The sequence below is a fragment of the Nerophis lumbriciformis genome, linkage group LG01 (genome assembly GCF_033978685.3).
Source record: "Nerophis lumbriciformis linkage group LG01, RoL_Nlum_v2.1, whole genome shotgun sequence".
NCBI classification, from domain to species: domain Eukaryota; kingdom Metazoa; phylum Chordata; class Actinopteri; order Syngnathiformes; family Syngnathidae; genus Nerophis; species Nerophis lumbriciformis.
In genome coordinates this window covers 42,959,896-42,987,820 of record NC_084548.2, presented here as the reverse complement: position 1 = coordinate 42,987,820, position 27,925 = coordinate 42,959,896, and the positions used below count along the sequence as shown (strand labels likewise).

The window sequence follows — 27,925 nt, the reverse complement described above, 5'->3', positions numbered from 1 at the left end:
AGTGCGCAGCAAGCCAGCAAGAGGAAATTATAGAAACATGTGATTGTGTGTCCTGAACAAGAACAAGAGAATTTGAGTGCAGTAGTTTAATGAAAGCAGGCAAGTCAGATCGTATGCACAGAACCATGTGACAAAGAACGGTCATTGAACACATTAAACTTGACAAGTTCGTCAAAGAGCTCAGCTCAGGTGGTCTTTGTGGAAATGGGGCGTTTGGTAAAGTTTTCTTCATCTGGGCGCATTGACTACAGCATCTTCTTCCTCTCCTGCAACCTCTGACCCCACCTGGTGAGAATAAGCATGAGTCATGAAATAAGCAGTGCAGTTAAAGGACAATAGAGTAGGTTGAAGTCAACCTGATTGTCCACAATGTCGCGGACATCTCTTTCTGAAAGCTCCTGTCCTGAATTGTCCAGGTCAACTTGATCCGGGTCATCTGCCGTCAGGATGTCCATGGGGTGCTCAGCTATAGCTCGAATAGTTTGGTCCTCCAAAGCCAGGGCTGTGTCAAACTGCAGAGGCGATGGAGGACCGTGCATACCATCTCCTTCCACATCCAGGTCCTGTAGAGCAGACGTATTCGCCCGGTAAAACAAAATTAACAAGCTATTCCAGAGATGGAACCCAAGTCCACACGCACATCACTGAACTCCAAAGGCAGGTTCTCTGTGGGCTGGAGCTCAGCAGCACTCAGGTACATGTCTCTGATGGGTGGGGTCAGCTGCTCCTGCGGGGGAGGCTGCTGCTCTGGTTGGTACATGGGAGGAGGCAGGGCGAGGTGAAGCGGGCATCGGGGTTCATCAGACTGACCCATGTGTACTGTGCGGTCACATGGGACATCCTTCATGCCTGGACAGGTTTTGAACAGCACCTGGTTGCTGTCCTGGAATATGTCTGAGTTTTTGACTGTCAAAGACAAGTGTCCACTCATACATGATTATTGAAGCTGGAAGAAACTGCAATGTAGAGCAGGGATTTTTTTTTTCCTGCGGCACACACAGCGAGCGTTCCCCCCAAAGAAAATAACAAGGTTGGGGTCTCTGCAGGGATCTAAATAACATTTTGTATGCGACTCCGTTTCAGACTTAATATTACTGCTGTAACTATGTGGGTGTTATTTCATGTCTAGAGGGCTTTAACATTAAAAACATATTTAGAAAATCATAAACAGATTTTTTCTATGCCCTATAAAAAAACATTCAATGTATAATCAATAATTCCTACTTCTCGGAATCAATTACCAACGATAAACGAGGGTTTGCTGTACACTACTGTTGGCCATCAGAAGTAGTTTAGTATTTTATATTAAAACATTTTTTTTTTAAAGTTGATGGGTCCAAGGATATCTTTAACACGTGAAGCCAATTCAAAACTGCTGTGCTGCTTCAACATTAATTGAAAAATTAAACAAAACAAAATAAATGGGCAAAAACTGTGAAAAACTAATGTTTTTTAGACATTACATCTTTGAGAAAAAGGTTTGGCTACTGTATAGACCTAAATAGTATGGTCCTTTTAGAAACACGCCCATAAATATGTCACGATGACAGCGTGTGACTCGATGCTGCTAAACCGAACTAAAACTATTGAGGACATGTCAACTCACCACTGAATAGAAGTTCAGTAGAAACAAAGTACAGTTGTATATGAGGCCACTCAATTCATCAAAGTAGAAGAAACACCACACTGATGATCAGCTGCTGAAGTGAGCAGTCGCCATAATCATGTGGCCCTCTCTAGTGGTTATGGCCTAAAACAACCACATAGAGCGTTTATGTCTCTATGCATGCTGCTGGTATGATAACCCCGTAAAACTCTGAGCACATGCCTTAAAAGGCAAAACAAATTTGATCACCAAACAGAAATGACAATGATGGGGAAAGGAAACACTAATAAAGTAAAAAAACAAAAACAAATCCAACGCCTCATGTGACCCACAAGGTGCCACTGTATCGCACCACATAAGACATCTCATTGTGAAGTTCAAATGTCTGACATGACAGAGTTTTGAACTGTGAACCTAATAAACGTTTGTAAAATTGAAAATAGCACCGGAAACATCAAGTTAAATGCGGTCACTAAATGAATGCAGAAATCAAATAATACTAATACTAATAAGGGATCATATTTATATAGTGCTTTTCAAGACACTCAAAGCACTTTAAAGTGAGAGCTGAGAAACCGTTATTCATTCAGTCCACATTCACACGATGATGGTGGTAAACTACATTTAGCCACAGCTACTCTGGGGTAGACTGGAACTAATTTGTGCTTACAGCCTCTCCGACCTCCACTAAACATTCATTCACATCCATACAGCAGTGTGAGAGGCACTGGGAGCAAGGTGGGGGAAGTGTCTTGCTCAAGGACACAACGGCAGTGACTAAGATGGCAGACGCTGGATTCGTACTAGGGTTCCTGGTATGAACCGGCAGCTCATCTCACTACCAATGAAATGCAGACTTTATTTGTTCCTTCCAACTGAATTGATTATCCCATTTTGTAAGTGGGGGGAAATCAACAGACCACAGGAAGGAGTTTATGTCGGCTCCTTTGAAACCAGCAGCTACTGCAAACAACTGGTCTTGATCGGGGCCAAAGAAAACCATAAACAGATTTAAACAAGAGGGTTTCCTCTTGCTGAGAACATGTGTTTTCTTCTGCTGAGGATACGGGAGACACAGTGGTGGGTCATGGGTAGGCAGGAATTGGTGCAGCGACTTCCATCCACAAAAGAAATGCATTTCTCTTGCACTGTTCTTCCATGTAGCTATCAAACATAAAACAACTGTTAGTCAACATAAAAGCATATAATGATACGTTTTTTTCAGGGCCAATATCTATTATTATCAGTCAAGGAGGCCGATAACCGATATTTGGAGCCAATATTTATTTGCAGTAAATGTTAGTAGACAGCTTGACAAGACTTCAAGTTGTTTTTTAATATTATTTTTAGGAAACGGTCTAGTAGCTATAGTGTTTAATGCTGCGCTAATGTTATGGTTAATTAAACTCCAAAAAACATTATGGGATTTCACCAACACTTTGTTATGTGTCCAACACTTGCTTTTCAAAATATGGGAAATCTCCTGAGAAAATTAATAACAATATGGGATTTTTCTACATCACAATATCTCGCCATTTACTCAATTTTATAGCCGTTTATGGATTTAATAAATTTTAAGGGGTCCTCATGAGGAACCCTAAAATACTGCAAACATTCAAATAAATCGATTCTGGGCATCATCACATAGCATATAGGCGAGACATTTTTTCAAGCTGGCTAACATAATTTCTTTCTGGGTGTTAAAAAAAGTATTAGAATACTGCCTCTTCTTTACTTATATTGTCATGCTTTGTCCTGCCTTGTTTTGGGGGGACTTTTCCTTTGTTGGGGGTGTTTTCCTGTTTAGGGCTCTTATTTTGTCCACATTTCCTGTTCGGTGGGTTTTGTCATGTAGCCACTTCACTCCGGTTGCTGAGTGCGAGTCTCATCACTAACTGGTGATTAAGAATTATTGTTCTCACCTACAGCTTAAGTCTCAGAGGGTTTGATAAACCAGCCTCACAGCTTAGTTGATGTGAGATTATTGATTTGTGACTGGTGATCATGCTTCGCTACGTTGCTTTACGTTCTTAACATCCCTGTTTTTTTGGTGAACTTCCCAGTTGCACGATTTCCTTTTGTATATTTGAGCATTAAAGACTCTTTTACCTGCACACTGTTGCCAGCTGTATTTCCCTTTGTATTTTGATAGAATCACGAAACATTATGAAACGTGTCACTCCTTTTAAATCATGGCAGATCTTTCAGTAGCGCAACAAACACGGAACCGGTAAAACACCGGGAAATGAAAGTCCAAAATTGGATATCCCAGCAAAAAATTGAAGTTTTGAAAGTCAAGCAGAAGATATACACTGTGTACGAGCGACCAACACTGCACGAGTAAGAGAAAGGTGTTTGGCCGCTGAGCGCTGCAGTGGAAAAAAAAGTAGACTTCGCAACGGGCTGGTGCTTGAGCAGTGGTTACTACTATCTACTTTACTAATTATTTTTTAAATTGTAAACATTGGTGTCATATGTGTATGTATTGTATCTGCTGATGTAGTAATGTTGTAGTTGTAAATCAATTTTTTTTAAAAAGACTGATACCGATAAAAAGAGGCTGATACCGATATACGTCAAAATGCCAAATATCGGTGCCGATAATCTGTCGATCTTTAATTTTAACTATGATGCTCCCATATAGCATAAACAGCTTCAAGAAACTAAAAACATACTGATAGAAAATTACCTGAGGTACTCCTTCTGTAACAGCCTGTCTGCGCTCTCTCAGCTGCCGGTGCAGCAGAGCTTCCACTCCATAACGACGGCGATATCGACGAAGAGCTTTGAGCTTTTTCAGGTTCTCCCTCTCCTTTATGGACAGACCTTCAGGTCCTGTCAGAAGACTGCCTCCTGTTTGCAGCACAAATATATTGTTGGGCACAGACACTTAATGAAAGATTAATTGTTTTAAACAAATACTGTGCATATTTACCAATAGTTTCATGCTCTATTTTGCGGTTGTGTATATATCTACGTTTCTTCTCCTTCAACAGATGCTGCAGGCGTTTGAACTGGTCAATGTAGAGGGACTGGAGCCTGATGAGTTTCTCTCGAGTGAAGAGTGCCACCTCTTCTGCAGTGTACACTCCAGCATGTCTGGGCAACACAAACGTTAGGTCATCTTTTCCTTTTTCTTTTTGAGGCAATGCTGGCAAACTCATTTTGGTAAATGGTAATGGTCTGTATTTATATAGTGCTTTACTAGACCTGGAATGATACGAAAAGCGCATTACATGGTACGTCACATTCACACTGATGTCGGAAGCTGCCATGCAAGGCGCTAACCACGACCCATCAGAAGCAATGGAGAAGTGTCTGGCCCTGGAATTGAACCTGGAACCCTTGAGTTGCTGGCACGGCCGCTATACTATATTTGCCACGCTGCCCCATTTTCATCTCAGCATTATACAGAAACACATTTGTAAAAGTATTACTCTTGGAATCTCTTCATATTATCATATCTTACTGAAAACCACATTGATCATTTAGGTTATTGTGAGGTTGCAACCACATGACCTAGCGGTAGAGCTGGACGATTATAGCAAAAATAAAAGTCAAATATTTTTGATTGTTATTGTAATCACGTTTAATAACAAGATTATTCATTAATTTGAAAACACTAATATTTATTGCACCACCAAAACTCAACTTTGAAATAGTTTAAAAAAAATTGATATAAATTAGAAACGAATAAACCACAATAAATGAAATATTAATAGTAATACTAATAAATATAAATAAAAATTGTATTACAAAAAACCCAATAATTATTTTTTTTCGTTTCAATTGTTTTTAATTCTGTTTTTTACCTTTCACACTCATTTTACCACTATCGAGTGTGCTTTTCGTGTCAATTTTTTTAATGTTTCTTAATTACAGTAAATACAAAAATCCTCACATTTATTGGTGCAATATATCTTTGGACAGTTTTGACCAATATTTTAGGTCAAAGCATAATAATCCTGTAAATGTATCAATAAGTGCTTTAAGTACCTTATATACCATATTTTCCGGATTATAAATCGCAGTTTTTTTTCATAGTTTGGCCGTGGGTGCGACATATACTCCAGAGCGGCTTATGTGTGAAATTATTAACACATTACCGTAAAATATCAAATAATATTATTTATCTCATTCGCATAAGAGACGAAGCAAATGTCAGCAATCGTCACACACACGTCAGCAAGCGTCACTCACACGTCAACCAATAAGAATTCGGCGGGGGAGGGTCATGGCAGAAGTGCATTGTGGGTCACGGGATGCTAACTGCTATATGCTACTGCCGTAGCTATTAAAATGGATCACATCAACATTGGCGGTAACTTATAAAAACTGAGAAGGACTGAACAAAAATGGCACCGAAAAGGAAATCATATACTGCACATTACAAGCTGGACGTAGTGAAATATGCAGCAGAGAACGACAATCGAGCAGCAGAAAGAAAGGACATACCAGAGGCGACACCGGGGAGGAAGATTTCATGGGATTTAGCGATCGGGAGTGACAGATTGTTTGGTAAACGTATAGCATGTTCTATGTTATAGTTATTTGAATGACTCTTGCCATGATGTGTTGCGTTAACATACCAGGCACGTTCTCAGTTGGTTATTTGTGTGTCATATGGCGTACACTTATTCAGCCTGTTGTTCACTATTCTTTATTTATTTTAAATTGCCTTTCAAATTTAAATTCAAAAGTTCTTGGTGTTGGATTTTATCAAATAAATTTTCCCCAAAAATGCGACTTATATTCCAGTGCGACGTATATATGTTTTTTTCCTTCTTTATTGTGCATTTTCAGCCGGTGCGACGTATACTCCGGCGCGACTTATAGTCCGAAATATACGGTATATGTAAGGTACTTTTTGAAACCTTAAGACCGGATGTGGCACACAGGACTATTATTGTAAGGGGGGTGGGGTGCTGTGCGGTTATTCTGAGCTTGAAGAGTAATGAAAGGACTTGACAATTTAAAAAAAAAAAAGAAAAAGTTTAAAAAAAAGTGTGACCGTGACTCCCAAGTTGCTGCTGCTGTCCTCCTGTTTGTACATTAATGTTACATCCATGATGTCGTTCACAAGCGGATTAGATGTGTTGTGGGTGTATAGATTGTTCTGGCTTGCATTAGCTATGTAGTTTAGCTGTAGTTTCAAGTGGCCGTCCCGACATTGTTTATTTTAGGACGTGGTTCGGGGTGAATGAGCGTTCCAGGACACATTATTTTCGCAAATAAATGTTCTTTCTCCTCACAACAGCAATTCAGTCACATTTATGTACATTTCCCTAATATTATTTTGTGCTTATCAGCGGATTCCGTTTCATTGGTCAGTTATCTGCGGTTATTTCAACTGGAAAATCTCATGCCTTACTTTTTTTGATGCGTGTAGTGATTATTGATTACCGTAGCGCTGTCAAATAAAAATGAGTAACCATGATGAGATCTCAAACTTCGAATAGACACTGTTTTCTCACTCATACGCTCACTCATCTGTTTCACCGTCATAAGCTCCGGAATTTGCATGCACGTTGCGTGGCCCATTATTAGTTTTTTTTCCCAATTATTATATTTTTATGATCGTAAGAAGCCATCATTGAAATTGAAATGTTATTAATTGCATAGCTGTATGTGATTGAGTGGCTCCATACACTCTTAAGAAAAAATACTTTTCACAAGAATTAAAGGATTCAACATCACTGAAGTGGACTCTTTTTTTTTAACTATGTTGTTGCCCATAGTTCCTTCTACACTCACAAGGAGAGGAAGTACACATTTATGAAAACACGTATTTTCCTTACATCTGGATGGGTCCATTCATTAGGCATTAATCCATAAAGTCCATTTTTTATGCATTGGTAAGCAGTGTTGGGTTAGTTACTGAAAACAAGTAACTAGTTACAGTTACTAGTTTCTTTATTTCAAAAGTAACTCAGTTACTAACTCAGTTACTTACACCAAAAAGTAATGCGTTATTGTGAAAAGTAACTATTTAGTTACTTCTTTTTTTCTTGTTTTTTTTTAAAGCTGCCATTACCATTAATTAATTAATTAATTAATTAATGCCCTTTTAGCCTTCATTTCAGTACTGTTATTGCACTGGAGAATAATACAATCTGTTGATCAGCGCTAGGATTTTTTTCAAAATGCATTAAGCCATAAAAATGGGGTCCTACAGTAAATTTTTGGGGTCCCACTTTTTTGTAAGCGTTTTGAAAAAATAATAAAAATAAACGTATGTATTATCCTGTTGTATCTCACATTCTATATTGTGTTTTGGAAAAAGGTTGTCATAAACGTTACATAATTCATAAAAAAATAATAATAAAAAAAGAAAACAAATTTGTATACATATGTAAATGTATTCAGTTATAAACATTCATTCACTTTCTTCTTTCCTTCATGGATCTAAACTTTACCGCTGCTGGTAATTTTTTCTAATTTCAAAATGTTTTAGTTTTTTTTAATGTTGTTTTTTTATTTGTTTTCGCCTTTTTTGTCAAACAAAACTATGTTTTTAATGGCAAACACACAAAATATGCAAAATCTTCCACCATTTTTCAAAGTGGAATATATATATATATATTCCGAAGTAATCGGAACCTTGGATAGGTCAATAATTCATAATAACATTGATTTTGATTCAATATTATGTTTTGAGCAATGACAGTTTGAAAGAAATGGATTAACGTGGACCCCGACTTAAACAAGTTGAAAAACGTATTCGGGTGTTACCATTTAGTGGTCAATTGTAGGGAATATGTACTGTACTGTGCAATCTACTAATAAAAGTCTCAATCAATCAATCCACTCCCTCGCTCTTTCTGTCTCTGCCCCTCCCTCACGAATGCTGCTGCGTGCGCACAATTTGTTTTGTTTTCAACCCCTTCTCTACCCTGAACGTACATTGAAAATACACGCAACCCTAACTCAAAATGCCGGACATTTGAGGCATTTAAGAAACTCCGCCCGGACAGCCCCGCAAAAGAAGACATGTCTATGGTCAGTCTAGAAAATCTCCATGTTAAGAAACTCGGCTTCAGTTGCACCATGTCTTGTTAGTAAACACAGACACTCCTCCCCTCCCACACCCGCACCCACACCCACACCCAGACACACACACACAGCGCCTCTTCTCTTATCCCCGTTGTGACACAGGAAGAATCAGAAGGACGACACTGCAACTCTCCAATAAAACACACTCAGATCTTCTGTTTTTAGCCGATACTACATAAAAAATTACGTAAAATAACGCAGTAACGCTTCATGTAGTAATGGTAACTGAGTTACTTCCATCCATCCATTTTCTACCGCTTATTCCCTTCGGGGTCGCGGGGGGCACTGAAGCCTATCTCAGCTACAATCGGGCGGAAGGCGGGGTACACCTTGAACAAGTCGCCACCTGAATATAAAAAATAACACGTTAGATTACTAGTTACCCCAAAAACTAGCGGCGTTACAGTAATGCCTTACTTTGTAACGCGTTAGTCCTAACACTGTTGGTAAGTAACCTCGCTGATGAACGCCGTACGATCATTGTTTATCGGTGTTGTCAAACAATTTGCTAATGACATTTATTGCTTTTTTGGTGTGAAGTTCATGTTTTGCTTTAATATTCAGTTAGAGTTTAACTATATTTTTCTGTTTGGGTTCAAAAACATTTAGTGATATCAAGTTACAGCCGACAAGAGATGTATTAACCAAGTTAAATATTACTATTTAGTGATGGATTCTTGAAGCTCAGGGTTTTATAGTTTGTTTTAATTTCATACAGACATTGACCAAGTAGTCAAACTTCTTAAAAAATACCTATTTGAAGAAGAACAGACGACAAAAGCATATGTATGTATGTAAGTATTTCTGTGTTCATTTGATTTCTCGCTAGGAATACGCTACATTGCCTCTCAGTTGCCGGATTCTGACACAACAGAAACGTCAGATGCAATCCAGCAATTTATTTAGTTGCCAAACTCCTCAGCACTAATCCTCATGCTCTAGAATAAACCAGTTGGTATGAAGATTCTTACTTTAGAGGATCCTCGTGGTCACTGTCAATGCTGTCTGCCTCACTTTCGGGGTCTCCTCTCCACGTCTGGTCCAACACTAGGGGACCCTGCTCTTCTTCACTCAGACTGTCCTCCTCTGTACAGCAGAAAAAACTTAATTCAAGACGTTACACAGTAAAATGCACTACAAGGAAATTAGATGGTGTTATGACCATTTTGAATATGAGATTATATAAGCATGTTGTGTGTAGGTAGCTCAACCGCCAATAATAACTTTATTGTTTTACATCACATTCTTAGCCAACATCTCCTGTCGATGCAATAACGTCTTTTTCTTTATCACATGCGCCAGGTGCAGAGCTGGAAATTGATACGGTTTTTACGATTCAGATTCCATTTTTGATTCAGCTTAACGACATGGTTTATAATTGATTCTCTTATTTGTTTTTATTAGAAATAAAGGATAAACAGATTGATTAGCATCAACTTTGTTTAGTTTTGCAGAAACAAAAGTGTACAAATCTAACAGTGAGGTCTTCCCTCTTGGCACTTGGTGGAAGCGGTCGCATTCCCTCCCTCTCTGTTTCTCCCTGCTTGCTCTCTGTCTTGTCTTGTCTATACTTTCTCTCTCCCTCCTTCAACACCACCTGAGAGTTAAACTTTGCGCATAATGCCTGCAAAGGAAGACTCCAGGCCTATAGACACAACATCACCTACACCCTGGACAATGGGCATATGCATATGCACACACACACCCCCATCCCACGCCTTTGCCTGCACTTAAACCACCCTGGGGCGATGGAAGGATGTGGCGCGCTAATAGATGGCAGCGGCCTGTCACCGTTGCCCACCCCCTTTAGTTGCACGTTTTGTGGTTTTTGTGTAACATGTTTATATGTGCTTACGCCTATACAGTTTTTTTTCTTGACCTCAGTCTGGACCCCCTGTTCAAGACTTCAGTTTGAAACCGATCTCTTTTTACGTTTACTTAACGACGCTCAACTTCTCTATGTGTACGCTGGTGTCCTACCTCCACCCACAGAGACGAAGAGAGTGGATTACTAACAAGAGTGTTCACTCCGTTTATTTAATTCTGCCACAGATAGAGTCTGCACTTTTCCAGTGCTTTTTTTAGTTCACTATGCATGAAGAATGAGTGGATACTTTATTTTAATAAACTAACTTGTGAGTACAAGTTAACCTCGGAAGATTTGCAATTACTTTGAGACTTAACTATACATTGCTTTGTCACTACTGTGAAGTCGTATTAATTTACTGTCCATCTTTATGAACTGAGCACAAGCAAAATATAAACGGCTCATCAGAGGAAACTATTATTCCTTGAACACATACTGTACAACAAATAAAAACTGACAACATAAAAAATCAGTCATCAGTCAATGTCTGCTCTCACTGGGATGCCGATTGGTGGGATGTTCCCAGCTTCCTGTTTACATGAAGAATTAATCATAATCCTCACGCAAAAAGGTGGAAAAAAAAGGTGGGTGCAAACCAGTATCTTTTGGTGTCTTTCTCATGATCCCAGAGTCTAAGTTGAATGTCAAAGTTGACCAAATTCTCGGTTTATGGTCACAAACTTTTACTATACAAATGAGAGGCATAATTTATCGAGTATGGGGTTGTGAATAGGGATTTTTACGGTTCCAATTTCACTTTCGATTCTACTTAAAGATTTGGTTCCTTATCGGTTTTCTTATAGATAAGTTTGGGAAAAAAAGAGAACAAAAAGGTGGATTAGCATCAATTTTGTTTAGTTTACAGGTAACGTGACTTTACAAAGTCAACAATGAGGTCTTAAGAAGCACATACGCAGCATAGAAAAAAATATATTTTGAAAATAAATATGAGGAATACCGGTATATATTTTTCTCTAAGCTTTTGACCACAAACTTAGTATCTGCTCGGAGACATTTGTCTATCCAGGCCTGAGTCATTGCACTATTCCCTGACAAGGTGAAAGGAGAGAAGTACTTTAGACATGACCTGGAGCGAGTACTTACTGCCCGCCTCGGAGTCAGTCAGAATCTGTCTCTTGCATGCTCATCTAAATGAGAAGGCATTCCTTTTCAATTTGACAGGTAATAGCGCTTACATGATAGGCGGTGTTAGTACCTTGTAGTTACGCCAGCTGACTGCTGCTGGGATGAGATTGGCGCGATTCAAAAACGTGACATTCGTTTACAGTTATTGCAAGCTGAGTTCAAATGTTTCAGCATATTGCTCGTATGTCATCATTTTGATGTAATAGCAACCTTGCCGTTATTACAAATAGCGCTGTTGAAATCTTTTCTTGTAAAATGTAGCCAAACTTTGGATTGTTTATGCGGCATGGGAGCCATGTTGCTGTCTGACGTCACTATGCACGTTGCGTAATGACATCCTTCCTGCCCATACAAATCGTTAAAGGAACCGTTTGAAAAAATGGAAAGTGATTTCAAGGAATTGATACACTGGGAATTGGTTCTGAACAAGAACCGATTTTCGATTCTTATCGATAGGTGTGAATGATTAGCAAATTTTTTTTTAAAGTGCAGTTTCGCTTTAACACACGTACAAATTACCTAAAGTACGACTTGCTTCAGAGCGACCTCCATCAAGGCAGCGTGTCTCTGCCCGACTGTACCCACTAAGCTGAGACAACAGCATCTCTGGCGATGGACCAGACGATACCTTTCTCATCTGAGCACGAAGAGCCATTGCATTCCTGCGGGCATGCTCAACACAGAATGTCACTCTGCAAAAACACATTAGGTGAACAAGTGAGAAAGCTGCTTGTATATGTAAATTGGGTGTTTGTAGGGTGAACACAAAAAATACAGGCATGGGTGCCATGCTGTATAAACTACACATGTAAGACATTGCTTATAAGACTTACCCATCTTTCCTCTCAACCTTTGGTGCAGCGTTTGGGCAGCGTTTGCCATTTTTGACCGAAACATAATTGCACTGCTTGTACGGGGCATTTTTATCCTCTAGAATGTGTTTGATGCAAAACTCCAGTCCTTCCAGGCGAGGCTGGGTGCATGGTCGTTGTGTGAAAGCGCAGGTCTGAGCTTCTTGAGGACGTGGCGCCTGCTGTGTTACCCTGTTCCGGCTGGTCGGCAGAACGTGTATTCGTATCCTGTTCATTGCAAATCTGAAAAATCGTTTTGACAGTGCATCACAGATTAAAATCAGTTACCCAACACTGCTTTCATACTGTTTAAATGAATGTGATGTTGTTGTAGATGGTAGTATGGCAGGTGGCTTATCACACTGAACATTGACTGTTATACTGATATTGTATTAACAAGCATAGGGCAGCATGGAGGGACGTTAACAACTTGAGTACCGTATTTTTCGGACTATAAGTCGCAGTTTTTTTTTCATAGTTTGGCCGGGCTCCAGTGCGACTTATATATGTTTTTTTCCTTCTTTATTATGCATTTTCGGCAGGTGCGACTTATACACCGGTGCGACTTATACTCCGAAAAATACGGTAGTCTTACAAACAACTAATGTAAAAAATTGCTGCGGTCCTCAGCGTGTTCGTTCTCTGTCTGTAAAAACTCACCAAGTGGCTGTCAAATTATGATTTACCATCTTAGAGTGTGATTGATTGAAACAAATATATTAGGGGGGCACAATAATTATAAGTAACACTCCTAATTTATTCCGATATAAGCAATTATGTTGTCACACCAATAAATCTGTGCCTTACTGTCGTAAACTCCCCCTGAACTCATTGTAAACAAACATGGCACCGATTGTGTGGGACTTCAACGTTTTAGTATGCGTCATTTTGTGTGCTATTTGGACCAAATGTAGGGCTTCCACGATTCACCAATTATTTCAGTTAGAAAGAAACTTTGATTTGCACTTTATTGCTTTCATTATTCGTTTGAGTTTAATTATTACAAATTCATAAAATCCACTGAACGACCAACCTTTTACCGTCAATGAAGATACTAGTTTTTGTCAGGACAAGCCTATAGGTAAAGTTTGGTCAAATACAACTTTTTTGGAGTCTTTCTTACCTCAAGGTGTACACAAACTACAGCTAAATCTAAATATAAATTAAAAAATATTATAGAGAAAAGGCCAACTTTTTGAACGGCTGTGTGGCGGCTGTTTGGGTCATCAAAGTGATGTGAAGCAAATCAAGCATATGTACATGGTATGAACAACGCAACAGATTTTATAATCATATGAGGAAGTACTACCCAAGAGATTATTCAGAAACTGAAAATGCATTAGCAGTTTAGCTGCAACTTGTACTAAAAAAATAACTGCATTTTGATTATGATCCGGATAATTTCTACTATGTTACTTTACGAGCTTCAACTTGTGTGTGTGTGTGCGTGTGTGTGTGTGTGTTCTTGGGCATCTGTGAGTGGTATTGGGCACCAGCAGAGACAAAATAGTGGATGACTGACATGAGGCGTCACTCCGTTTCTTTCATTTCGCTACAAATAATTAAAAAAGTTATGGGCGGATTTTATCAATGTTTCAGAAATAAATGCGATAAGGAACAACTGATTACATTTTGGGCCTGATCCAGATCACTGGCTCGATTGAGGAGTGTTTATAGCTATTTATTTACTATTACTTTAGGACGGTATAAGATCTGGTGGAGGTCTGTGCTCTTTAAGTGCTTTTCAGGTTTTTGGGTTTTTTTTTCCCAGGTAAAAGATTCAACTTACACTACAACCAAGGCAGGAATTTCACAACAGCCATGGCTCTCATTGCCCCTCTGTTTGGCCATGTGCCCCTCTAAAAATTATATGCGCCACGGCCACACTGGCCGTGATAACCCGACGGAAGCATCTCTTTTCCTCTGCATGATTTTCATGCCATTACAGCTTCTTTGAACAGTGGTGGGTTTAATTCTGCCTCGTATTAACCGTCGGAGTCTAAAACACAGCATCACAGGGCGAAACAGAAGTTATATAAAACCCACATAGCAGTGTGTAATCCGGATGTGCAAACATCTACGACTCCTTAAAGAGGGAACTGAACTTTTTTTGGAATTTTGATAGGCAAAGTATTAAAAAAACTGCAGTTCCCCTATAAAATGTATAGTTTTTTTGATGGCCTTCCTGCTCTGACATTTGGCCTTTGTGCCCTCAAAAGGTTGACGACAGCAAAAGCCTTGCCCCTAACATTACGAAATTCCAGTCCTGACTACAACTCGACTTCACTATCTAGGAACAGAACTCATTCATAACCTGAGGACCACCTGTAATCGCATGTACTTCTAATTGGGAGGAACAGGTGAGTATTGCTAACAAACAAGGTACCTTTAGTACCCGTTTATTTTGAAAACAACTACCGTATTTTCCGCACCATTAGCCGCACCTAAAAACCACAAATTTACTCAAAAGCTGACAGTGCGGCTTTTAACCCGGTGCACTTTATATATGGATTAATATTAAGATTCATTTTCATAAAGTTTCGATCTCGCAACTTAGGTAAACAGCCGCCATCTTTTTTCCCGGTAGAACAGGAAGCGCTTCTTCTTCTACGCAAGCAACCGCCAAGGTAAGCACCCGCCCCCATAGAACAGGAAGCGCTTCTTCTTCTACTGTAAGCAACCACCCGCCCCCGGAAGAAGAAGAAAAAACGCGCGGATATCACCGTACGTTTCATTTCCTGTTTACATCTGTAAAGACCACAAAATGGCTCCTACTAAGCGACAAGGATCCGGTTCATGAAAAGACGCAATCTCTCCATCCGCACACGGATTACTACCGTATTTCACAGCAACTGATATTCCTGTGAACCGCACTGTGGAACGGGAGCACGTACGGTGAATATTCGCACCACAGGGAATGAGAAGTCATCCTTCACTGTGGTTCTAGCTTGCCATGCTAACTTCCACACATGGTGATATTCAAAAGGAAGACCTTGCCAAAAGAGACCTTTCCAGCCGGCGTCATCATAAAAGCTAACTCGAAGGGATGGATGAAGAAAAGATGAGCGAGTGGTTAACGTAAGTTTAAGTTTACGCGAAGAGGCCGGGTGGCTTTTTTCACGCAGCTCTGTCCATGTTGATATACGTATGTTTGTGATTGCACATTTGCGTACATTTTGGGAGTGAACAGAGTTGTTAGAACGCTGGTTTTTAATATATTATTAAAGTTTGACTGACCTATCTGACTGTTTTTTTGACATTCCTTTAGCGCAGTTAGATGCGGCTTACAACACGGGGCGGCTTATTGGTGGACAAAGTTTTGAAATATGCCGTTCATTGAAGGCGCGGCTTTTAACCCAGGGCGCCTTATGGTGCGGAAAATACGGTATATGCTTCTAGTCCATCACCTAACTCCTTCCCGGCAGTGAAAAACCGTGGTGGTCAACCAAGCCAATATGGCTGTTGTGCAGCACCGGTGCTACTAAAAAAAAATAAATTAGTAGCACAGATGTTTTTTGTAGCACAGACATTTTTTGTAGCAATATCAAATGTCCTAAATATCACTATTTCATTTTTAACACTCAAACAAGGTACACATGTGCACTCACACCTATAATAAACACAATGCCGTCAAAAGGCCTCCTGCAACGCTCAATTCAACACAGAGAACATCCCTAAACTGTGCAAGCACTGTAACGAAGACGGGTGTAGGGGTGCGCGATATGGACCAAAACTCATATCCCGATATAGTTTGGCCCATAAACTAACCCAAAAATGGGAAATATCCTTTGATGTAACTTAAGAGGTGTTTTGAGGTTAAAAAAAGAAAGAAAAAGCTTTGAAAATAATATAAGAAAATTAAAATATCTCCAATCTTCTTTAAAAAAACATTTTGCTATGCACAATTCTTCGTCTAACAAAAACATAAAAAAACAAACTGTAAAATAAAGTGCCCTGGTTTAGGAGGACATGTTTAAACGTCAGCAGCAACATGAAAATAATTGACCTTTAACAATGGTGTTTTTATAGGTAAACATTATAGGACATACACACAAAGATTTTAGCCAAGAACACTTACCTACCTGCCACCTACTTCATGATGCTGTGTGAGAGGCAGTTTTCTAGAAATTAAAAAGTAATTAATTCTAGTTCCTCGTTACTTTACCAAACGGAATTACTCTTTAATAAATGTAAAACATTACTACGACAAGTAATTATTGCATTACTTAAAAACACTTCAAATATCTGGCATAATGCAGTTGTGATGAGTCTCATCTGAGAGCATTGTGTATGTGTGTGCCTTTTACAAGGTGGTGCCTGTTGCCTAGTGACATCAGTAAGTCTGAGTTTGAGCTGTTTTGTTAGCTTAGCAGGCTACCAGCGGCAGTTTGTTGGCTCCGACGGAAGCTCTTTCGAATCTTTCACTGGTTTGTGTTACCTGTGCTTAATAAATAGATTGAATGTGCTTCCATGGCTGTATGTTCTTGTCAACAAACGGGGTATTATTTTAATGGCAAGTTGGTCACTTCTAGCACTGATTTATTGTAACATTTTCCCTCCGACCTTCGTAGATACTAGTGTGCAGTGCAGTTAGAGTCAAGTTTTAAGGTAGTGAAAAAAAACTTTATTTTTTTTATACTAACCAGTTCCTCCAACTAAGACTGTTTCTTCTGCAATGGGAAGGCTGAGTCAGCATAAGTTTGTAAATTTGGAGGAGTGGGGCTCCCCTCTGTGCATGTCGCAGGAGGAAGGGACAGCTCTCTGAGTGATCAGTGACAATTCACCTGAATTACTTGTCCATTTGGTTATGCCAGTTATGAGTGTATTTCAAACATGTTATACAGGTAGGCAAACATTTTACTCTCTATTGATCAAATTCGGATGGATTTCTTTTAGAAGCAAAATGCGATGAGGGTTGAAATCCCTATTCGCACATGTGCGACAGTTTGTTTGTTTTTCTCCCCAGAGTCACATAGTCAATTTTTAGTCGCATTTGCAAGTAAATGTGTCGCACCATAAACCCCTGCACATGGAATGGCACAAAAGGTTACAGGCAGCACATTTTTGGAGACTCTAGTAGGGCTGGGCAATATATCGAGTTTGTAAGATGTATCGATATATTTTTAAACAAGATATGAATTGAGAAAATAGCGTAATATCGATAGAATTTATTTCACATTAAAATGACCAAACGGCGCTTATTTGTTGTGTTCCTTGTTCTCCCCTGCTTATCACTCCCTCTAAAAACTCCATGGGCTACTAAACCCCTCCCCTTCCTCATTGTGTTGTTTACTATGATGAGTCACGATTGGTCAAGATTAGAGCAAAACATTACGGACAGGCCAATCAGAGGCAAGATAGGGCGGGTAATCGAACCAGGAAGGGAAATCACAACAGACACAGATGCGCACATCCCAAAGAAGAGGGAATATTCAAGCGGGCGATTTATATATTTAAAAAACTAGTGGAAGATGGCAGAGGGATTCTCTTCCTTAGATTTTTCTTTTAGCGATCTAGACAACGTCCAGGAAACCCACAATGCGTCTACTTGGCCACATTTGGACAAATGTATGTGTCTGGATAAAACATTCATTTGAGTTGTTTACCATGTAAGCCCAAATCAAAACTGTTCTCGAGTTGCCAAGTTGCATATTTCGCACGAGAAATGCTGCCAAAAATGCATGGCGAAGTGAGGAAGATCATAGCAGCACAATTAAGTCAAGTCACTTACTTGGCGCTGACTTGAACCGTACGTGTGTGACAGTCCATTACATCGTCGACTGGGAATTAAAAAGTGCCTGCCTGCAAATGTATTTTTTATCTGAGTTTGATACATTTTGTATTATTTGCACAGCTATGTTATTTATTTTACGTAGAAAGAATATTTTTTATTTTATTTATCTTATGTTATTCTGTGTTACTTAAACAGTTTATTTTCTGTGCTAATACCCACCTTGACTAACTGGGTTAATAAAAGTGCCACTGACTGTTTACACTACAGTTGTGACTCAGTTCAATTTCAGTTAATCTCCCTCAAAAATGAATATCTTCAAATGTATACTTTCACCGGAAAATATATTGAGATATATATCGAATAGAGCAGAGCCAGCAATGGCCACAAGGACCCACCTGCCTGTCATGCAGGCAGCATCCCAGTTGGTCCCCCAAAGCAGGGCTGCAGGTCAAGAAAGGGGAAAGTAGCGGTACCAACCCCAGCCTAGGCCCTCTTGGAGGAGTAAACAGTGCACATGGTCTACTGACAGAAAATAGTTAACTTTTGCACCGTTTGCCACAGGCCCTTGCAAAGACTGTATTTGGTCTGTGATAGTTGTTCTCAATGAGTCTGTGTGTTACCTCATTGTTGTTATTGTTTTTATATTGGTATTGTTATTGTTCTATTGTTATTTTTACATTGATATTGTTAATGGAATTGTGAGGATCCAGTGAGGGCCGCATTCATTAAAATAAAAGGATGGGTGGGGGGGCATTTTGATAGCAAACCAGTGTATGTCAATATATGCTAAGCTATCTGAACAAAACATCTATGTTAGCTTTGGTGACAGAGGTAGGTGACAAAGAAAATTAGTGTAATGTAATAACTAGGGCTGTCAAAAATAAAAAGTTAACTAATGTGGTTAATCACAAAAAATATTGCATTAATCACGTATACCGTATTTTCCGCACTATAAGCCGCACCTAAAAACCACAAATTTTCACAAAAGCTGACAGTGCGGCTTATAACCCGGTGCGCCTTATATATGGATTAATATAAATATTTATTTTCATAAAGTTTCGGTCTCGCAACTACGGTAAACAGCCGCCATCTTTTTTCCCCGTAGAAGAGGAAGCGCTTCTTCTTCTATGGTAAGCAACTGCCAAGGTAAGCACCCGCCCCCGTAGAAGAGGAAGCGCTTCTTCTTCTACGGTAAGCAACCACCCGCCCCCGTAGAAGAAGAAGCGCGCGGGTATTACGTTTCATTTCCTTTGTGTGTTTACATCTGTAAAGACCACAAAATGGCTCCTACTAAGCGACACGCGTATAACGCAGAATTTAAACTTACATCACAGATGGTGTCAAAAAACAAGTGAAGCACACAAATACAACACTCGCCGTCATTCCGGGTGGATTAACCAAAGAACTCCAACCGCTCGATATTGGTGTCAACAGGGCATTTAAAGCACGACTGCGAACGGCGTGGGAACAATGGATGACCGAAGGCGAACACACCTTCACTAAGACAGGGAGACAGCGCCGGACGACATACGCCAACATCTGCCAGTGGATCGTAAATGCCTGGGCGGATATTTCGGTCACAACTGTGGTCCGAGCTTTCCGGAAGGCAGGATTCACAGAACTGCTGGACAACAACAGCGACACTGACTCCGATGACTTCGACGAGACGGAGCCGGCCATTTTGGATCCCGTATTCGCCCAACTTTTTAATTCGGACACCGAAGGAGAAGAATTCGAGGGATTTATGAATGAAGAATAACTTCAGAAAGTGAGCGTTATGTTTATTTTGTGTGTTGTGACATTAACCTTCGAGCAACATTATGTTGCTATTGCTCTGCACTATTTTGAATTTTACTATGTTTGTGATTGCACATTTGCACATTACCGTACATTTTGGGAGTGAACAGAGTTGTTAGAACGCTGGTTTTTAATATATTATTAAAGTTTGACTGACCTATCTGACTGTTTTTTTGACATTCCCTTTAGCGCAGTTAGATGCGGCTTATAACACGGGGCGGCTTATAGGTGGACAACGTTTTGAAATATGCCGTTCATTGAAGGCGCGGCTTATAACCCAGGGCGGCTTATGGTGCGGAAAATACGGTACATGCAGATTAATCAAAAATGTGTCTGCTCCTTTACCTTCAACGGATTCTAACAATAAAATTGCATTTGTGACCAAGTATTGAGGTATATTTTAATTTAATTGAAATGTTTAAGGTAATTGAAATCATGCAAGCGAGTTTATGTTACTAGTAATAGATGCAACAACACCACGAGCAAGGCATTTAGCCTTATACCTTATATGTAAATATAAGTTATACGGTAAGAAGAGATCGTCAGCTTCAATAGATATGGTATCTAATTAGCCTGTAAAAAATATATATTTGGATTTTTCGGTAAAAAAACTGGCAGCTCAATCCCCAGAATGTTATCAACTGCAGGTTTGTTTTTGTTTTTACAGTGCATTACTGTTAAATATAAAACTGTACCACTGTTATTTTTAAGGCAACATTTTGTCGACTCAACTGCTAGTTTCCCCCCCGAAAAATCTATGGTAAATTTATTTTACAGTGCATTGCTCTAAAATGAAAAACAGTACTACTGTTGTTTTACATTAAAATTCCGGTTACTGAGCTGGGTTTTTTTTTTTTTATTGTAAAATCTGCGGCAAGCTTTTTTTTCTTTACATTTTACATGGCTATAGAATAAAAAAAACTGCACCACTATTATTCTTGTAGTAAAATTATGGTGACAGGGCTGCCAGTTTTTTACAGAAAATCTACTGGATATATATATATGTTTATTTTTTTTACAGTTCATTACAAACAGGACCACTGTTGTTTTTATGTAAAAATTCTGGTGACTGAGCTGCCAACTTTTTACAGTAAAATATACTGCAAGTTTTTTTGTTCCCCCCCCCCCCCCCCCCGTGCATTACTGTAAATGAAAAAACAGTACCACTGTCATTCTTATGGTACAATTCTTGTGATTTGGCTGACAGTTTTTTTACAGAAAAATCTTCAGTCAATTGAAAAACTGTTATTTTTACAGCATTCTGGTGACTGATGTTCCGTTTTTGCCGTTATATCTATGTCCATTGTTTTTACAGTGCATTACTGTTAATGGAAAAATATGGTACCAGTGATGATTTCACTGTAAATGTTGGCAACTGAGCTGCCAGGTTTTTACCGTAAAATATACTGGCGTTTTTACAGTGTAGACTTGCGGACATGCCATCAATGTTTGTGCAGCTTGAAAGAGGTCAGTTTGAATATGTATTCAATTTGGTAGCCACTAGTCACCCTTTCGCGGGCCAAACAAAATGACACGACGGGACAAATTTGGCACATGGGCCTCGCTTTGGGCATTGTGTGTAGATAGTGTTATTGATATTTTGTTACGCTATAGTGTTATTGTTTGTTATATTGTCATTGTTGGTGATAATGTTATTGATACATTTCAATCCCATCAAAATCAATGTTATGAATTATTGACCTATTCAAGGCTCCAATTAGGGTTGGGCGATATATCGATATATCGCGGGTTTGCCTCTGTGCGATATAGAAAATGATTATATTGTGATATCGGAGTATAGTTGTCACGCAGTTGCATTTAGCTGCGGGCATTACACTACAGGCTCTTCTCACTCTTTCAAGTCTCCTTCTCACAGGGACGTAAAACAAGCGCACCTTCTTCCATACGTCACATACTGTCGCGCGTGTAACGTCATACGCCCTCGCCCAACAGAGAGGTAGCAGCATGCTAACGTTAGCTGAGGCAGGTGGTACAAGCGGAGTGGTGCGAGTGACAATACAAGAGAAGGTGCGAAACTGATCACAAATGGGGGAAGAACAATTAATGCCCAAAAAAAACAGCACGGGGTCCATCATCTGGCGGTAGTTTGCTTCAAGCGGGAAGATATTCAGCAGACAACAGTAATATGCAAAGTATGCAGCAGAAGCGTTGCTTCTAAAGGTAGCAGCCAACGTTCCCTCTGAGGTGCACGCCTGCGCAATTGCGCACTGCTCAAGCGTCCTCTGCGCACAGCAAATATATGTCACGCACCAAATCAAACCCATCTGAATTCTAAACAAAATAAACACATTTATTGTGTGTAATTTTGCAATGTAACTCTGAGTGACAGTGACAACAAGCGGCCCTAACAGTGTTCGTCAACACCGTTCAATTATTGTAACGTCTATCGAGATGCTTCGAGGACAGGAATTATTTCGATCACTTTATTGAGCAAAACTGTTTATATTCGACCATAACCACACCAAAAACATGAGTAAAAAACTTCTATCTCGAAAAACTAGTCATGTTCTGCCGTACAAACCAGGCCAAATTCAACTTGTCATCTGTCACCAACACGCATACCACAAAGCCACTGGTGCGTTTATACCACACAAAAAGTCGGACAACTCAAACACCACACAAAGTTACACTATGACTCCTCAGTCATACGTGTGCTTATTCTACCGTCATTTATTATTAATGTTAATTTATTGATATTAATCATGGAATGCTGTTACTAGAGAAAGTTACACTAATGCATGCACACTTCATCCTATGCTTACATTTCATTGTGCAACATGAGGATGTTTAAGGGGAACTAAATGTGATCTCTGAAAGGGGTACAAATGATTTCCAAAGCAGGACCCCCACCCAGACATATTGTACAATACTAATCCATAGCTTATGAAAAACAAGATTTCTTTTATTTTCATTACAAGTGGGCCAAATCACTAATATTACTAAATAAGCTCATGAAAATGACTCCTCTCATTTGAGTGTTATTATAAAAGATTGGTTTGAGACAGGTGTGCTGCTGGTATTGCCATGTGTGATGTTGCTCACATGTGCTCCACTGAATGCTCAGGGAGTTTTTGTTTGCGCTCAGACACATGAACAATTAGAAGGAACATTGGTAGCAGCACTACTAATTTGTTCTTTCATTTAAAAAGTCACCCGCGAGAGAATGAAGAGTGCTTGAAACTCCGCAGTTAACATCTCTGGCCGGTGCCACACCCAAAAAAATGCCGAAACAACCTGCGCTGACAAATGAGCCTGACGTTTCCATTTACAGATCAACACCATATGAAAAACATAGTCACAAACACAAGGAGATAACGTCCGCAGTAACTCATTACATAGCAAAGAACATGGCCCCATAAACATCATCTATGCAACATTTTGACCAGAGAACCACCATTACATGTTATGTAGACCACAAGGAAGTGTTTTCCATTTAGAAAAATAATAATAATATGACTCCTTTAATGCACCCTATTATATGCATCAAGTGTTCATTCAAGGCTAAGGCAAAATATCGAGATATATATCGTATATCGCGATATGGCCTAAAAATATCGAGATATTAATAAAAGCCAATATCACCCAGCCCTAGCTCCAATTACCTCATATCAAATGGTTCATTTAGAAATAAATTGGAGGGGAGAATATTGCATATTTTGCTTCCCAAGAAAAACTTTTTCTTTTTTTTTTTTTACAAAAAAGGCATACAACGTACAAAAACTTAATATCAGTGAATTGATTTAAAGGTGAACTAGAGATTGAAGTGTTCAAAGTAAAAAAAAATTAAATATGACTTACTTTTAACACTTTAATAAGTGGGACCCTCAGGTAGGGTTGGGCGATTATATGACCATGATCGTTTGATTGCGATTAATTTGAGTTTGATCATGGTCATCAGCTGTTCGCATATTTCCTCGGTCAAACTTGGCAGAACTGTCTGTTAAAAGTTATTGCAGTAGTAAACAGTAGAGGAGCAATCCTGCACGGAACAATCCACCTTTATTGACCGTGATCCTGTGTTTGTCTGTGAATGTGTGTGTGTTTGTGTACGTTTGCGTGTGTTTTTGTGTCTGTGTATGTACACGACCTCTCGTTCTGCTGCACGAAAATCAGGCTTGTTACAACGTAATTAATATTCAATCTGCATTGTGTCTCCTCCCCTACACCTAGTGTGTGTGTGAAAATCATTGGTACTATAACTTAACTTTATACAGCCCAGAAATGCAGCGGAGAATGACAAAATAAATAAATATGACTAACACTAGCAAAAAAGTTGAAACACAACATTAAGAAGAAGCAGCGGTTTTAGTGAAAGTCTTAAGTTTCACTATCTGCTGTAGCGCATCAGTAATCCTGCGCTGAATGCGGACTTGCAGGCACTCACAGGAGTCGTTGTTAGTCCCGACTGGGAGAATAAGCACACCCACTAATTTAATGACAAAATAAAAGGCCTTTTTATATTTTGATATTTTTTAATCAGACTTTTTATGTGTCTGCAAAGATTCCACTCCTCTGATATAACATGATCTAAAAACTTCTGCAGACAGACACTTTTGTGTTCTTTTTGTTTGTCCATTAGAAACATTTTTTTTCCTGAAATAATCATTAAACCTGTTTTATGTGTTGGTATACATTATTTTACAGTACCTCAAATTCAAAGTGCACTTTAATGTAATTGTATTCAATATAATACAGTATTTGTGTTGTAAAAACTCCACAATCTGGGTCACCGCTTGCTGTTTGCCAAAGCACTGGTGAGAAGCACTAATGTATACAAGTGATTAAAGAATGCAAATAATAATTTACTATTTGGAAGTGTTGTTTAGTAAATGTTAGCTTGAAATAAAAGTATTGTATTGTTCAGTACACCAATTATACTTTGTTTACTGCAGAATGCACTTTTTGATGAGAAGCAAAACAAAAAAAGAACTTTTAAGAGCAAAAAGTTGTCTTTACTCCCACAAAACGTACCAAAAAAGAAGCAAAACCGTGGTCCTAAAATCGAGGTACGGACCGGAGCGTGGATGTACTGTGGATGTACTGTTGACAATTGTTAGCTGTGAGCAAATACTACCTCAATCAAACATTTTGGAAATATCTGTTACAAGATACTGCATTGGTAAACAGTAGGGATACAACACTACTCGCCATAATCCTGCACGGGACAATCTGACTTTAATTTTAAAAAGTAATCATGATATTAATCGAGATTGGATGATATGAAAAAATTAATCGTGATTAGGCCCCAATTACTTCACATCAAATATTCGACTTTTATTTTTTTGAAGAAAACAAAAAAGGGGTTTTCTTTTACAAAGAGGAAACAAAACCTACAAATTTCATAAAAAATTTACAAAAACTTTACATCAACGGATACATCTGAAGTTGATCTACAGATTTAAGCGTTCAAAGTAAAAATACAAATTATTATATGACTTACTTACACTTTTATAAGAAGGACCCTGTATGGTCCTTAGGTCTTATAATGTTGCTTTTTATATAAAACGGTCAATGCTCAAACAATTATAATGAATCAAAATCAATATTGTTGTGAATTATTGACCCGTTTAAGGCTCTAACTATTTCACATCAAATATTTTACTTCTATGTATGGCATAAACAAAATGTATGCCATACAAAAAAGGGTTTTCTTTGACAAAAAGGGTATAAAACACATAAAAACATAAAAAAAATAACCTTAAGATCAACAAATAGATCTGAAATTGATCTTCAAATTTAAGCGTTGAAAGTCAAACAAAAATAATATATGACTTTTAAAACTTGAATGAGTGGGACCCTCAGGGGTCGAAGGGTCTTACGTCGTTTTTTATTTTAAAACGGTCAATGCTCGAACAATTATAATGAATCAAAATCAATGTTGTTGTGAATTATTGACCCGTTTAAGGCTCCAACTATTTCACATCAAATATTTGACTTCTGGGAAAACCCTTTTTTGTATGGCATGAACAAAATTTATGCCATACAAAAAGGGGTTTTCTTTGACAAAAAAGGTATAAAACACATAAAAAAAAATACCTTAAGATCAACAAATAGATCTGAAATTGATCTTCAAATTTAAGCGTTGAAAGTCAAACAAAAATAATATATGACTTTTAAAACTTGAATGAGTGGGACCCTCAGGGGTCGAAGGGTCTTACGTCGTTTATTATTGTAAAACGGTCAATGCTCATTGGTCAAACCATTATTCTGAATCAAAATCAAAGTTGTTGTGAATCATTTACCTCTTTAAGGTTCCAATTACTTCACATCAAATATTTGAGTTTTGAATTTTTGGGGAGAAAATATTGCATCATTTGTGTTTTTACCATTAAAAATAACTTTTGACAATTTTGACAAAAAGGGCAGGAAACATTAAAAAAATAAACTAAATAAAACAATTCAGAATTTGATTTCGACATTTAAGCACCGAAAGTAAAAACAATATATATTAATATATTACTTATTTTTTAAGACTTTAATGGGTGACACCCTTACGGGTCCTGGGACCTACAACGTTAATAACATTTAGCCAATCCCCAAGGGTTAAGGACTACCTTACTACAAAATCACTATAGCTGCTGGTAGAATTAGTTCACAAATTCAGTCACGTGAATGAAACATAATTCGGAAAATAATTGGAATAATTTGTGCGGCCCTCAGGTAAATTAAGTTTTTGACCCCTACCGTCGGAGAATGTTGGTCACGTCCAACCGACAACCACGCCGAGCCCGCCTCTGTTGACTGCGTCACTCTTTGATGGCGTCCGCCATCTTTGTTTGGGAGTTGCTAACGGTAGCTACCGCGTATTATCAACAACTTGCTGCAAAGACAGGCATCTTTCTGTCCGGTGAGGCACGGTCATTGTAGTGGAAGTAATGACATGATTCGGTAATAAAATATGAGTTTACTTCTATATCCAAATGAAGTAACAGCGTACCTTACCCACCTTGTGCTGGTCCACCACAACTAAGCCGCCGAAGGCGAAGCACAATGCGCGGATTTTCTTGCATCCACCCACAGCGCCCAGGCAGTGTAGGAGAGCCCGCCTCCTTCAACTCTGATTGGTCTGAATCATGACTCTGTCATTTGGTGAAAATGTTGGCAATCAAGATCAGGCCTGGGCAATTATTTTGACTTGGAGGGCCAAATTTAGAGACAAAAATGTGTCTGGGGGCCGGTATATCTGATTTTTAGGAACACTAATACAAAACCTCCCAATAATGTCTAATTGAATGCTAAAAACGTTATGACAGACCGCCTTAAAAAAACAGAATGGCATTTTTTTACTGAATGAGACACCCAGAATGTACATGAAAATAAAGAATGTGGGATTCACAATATTAACTATTAATGATAAACCACTGAATATTGGCAACATATGAACGTCACACCCCCTCTCGATTGACATATTTTGCAATCAAGCGAAATGCAACAAACACAGCAAAATATGAATGCGAAGGGTAATTAAAAAAAACCCACCTACAATCTGATATATCACTAAGTTTTAGAACTACGTTGTAAAAATCTCCTTCCACGTCTGTCCCTGACACTCTGGAAACACTCTGTGGAAACGCTCCCCACCCACACTGCTTGGTGCCTCGTCTGAGCTGCTGTAACTTAGATTACCATAGTAACTAATTAGATTACCATAGTAAATAATTAGATTACCATAGTAACTAGTATATCATGCAAAAGCGCAGATTCCAACCATTGGAATACTTTGTGTAGTTCAAGACTTTGGACAATAAAGTACTATCCACCTATCTAAGACTTACGCTAATTTATAAACATCACTGCACATCATAATGGCAGCTACAATTTCCACCTTAAAGATGTAAAAAAATGCTTTT

At 38.8% G+C, this 27,925-nt stretch overlaps 1 protein-coding gene and 1 non-coding gene across 5 annotated transcripts; both read right to left on the bottom strand.

Annotated features, from left to right (window-relative positions):
• Positions 1–71: 71 nt before the first annotated feature.
• Positions 72–27,163, bottom strand: kansl2 (KAT8 regulatory NSL complex subunit 2). 4 transcript variants are annotated; one of them, XM_061982362.1, is made up of 10 exons: positions 27,022–27,163; positions 12,506–12,766; positions 12,192–12,364; positions 9,631–9,745; positions 4,542–4,705; positions 4,296–4,459; positions 2,674–2,770; positions 641–894; positions 357–563; positions 72–285 (listed from the first exon to the last, which is right to left on the bottom strand). In XM_061982362.1, the coding sequence occupies exons 2-10, from the start codon at positions 12,757–12,759 to the stop codon at positions 229–231; spliced, it is 1,485 nt and encodes a 494-aa protein (XP_061838346.1). In that variant the 5' UTR covers positions 12,760–12,766; positions 27,022–27,163; the 3' UTR covers positions 72–228. The 4 variants fall into 4 exon arrangements, with proteins under 4 accessions (XP_061838346.1, XP_061838354.1, XP_061838337.1 ...); XM_061982370.1 differs by having other exon boundaries at positions 27,013–27,147; XM_061982353.1 differs by having other exon boundaries at positions 27,018–27,108.
• On the bottom strand, positions 2,467–2,599 carry LOC133573446 (small nucleolar RNA SNORA2/SNORA34 family). The gene has a single exon (XR_009810922.1). It is a non-coding gene; the product is annotated as a small nucleolar RNA SNORA2/SNORA34 family (small nucleolar RNA).
• Positions 27,164–27,925: the final 762 nt, after the last annotated feature.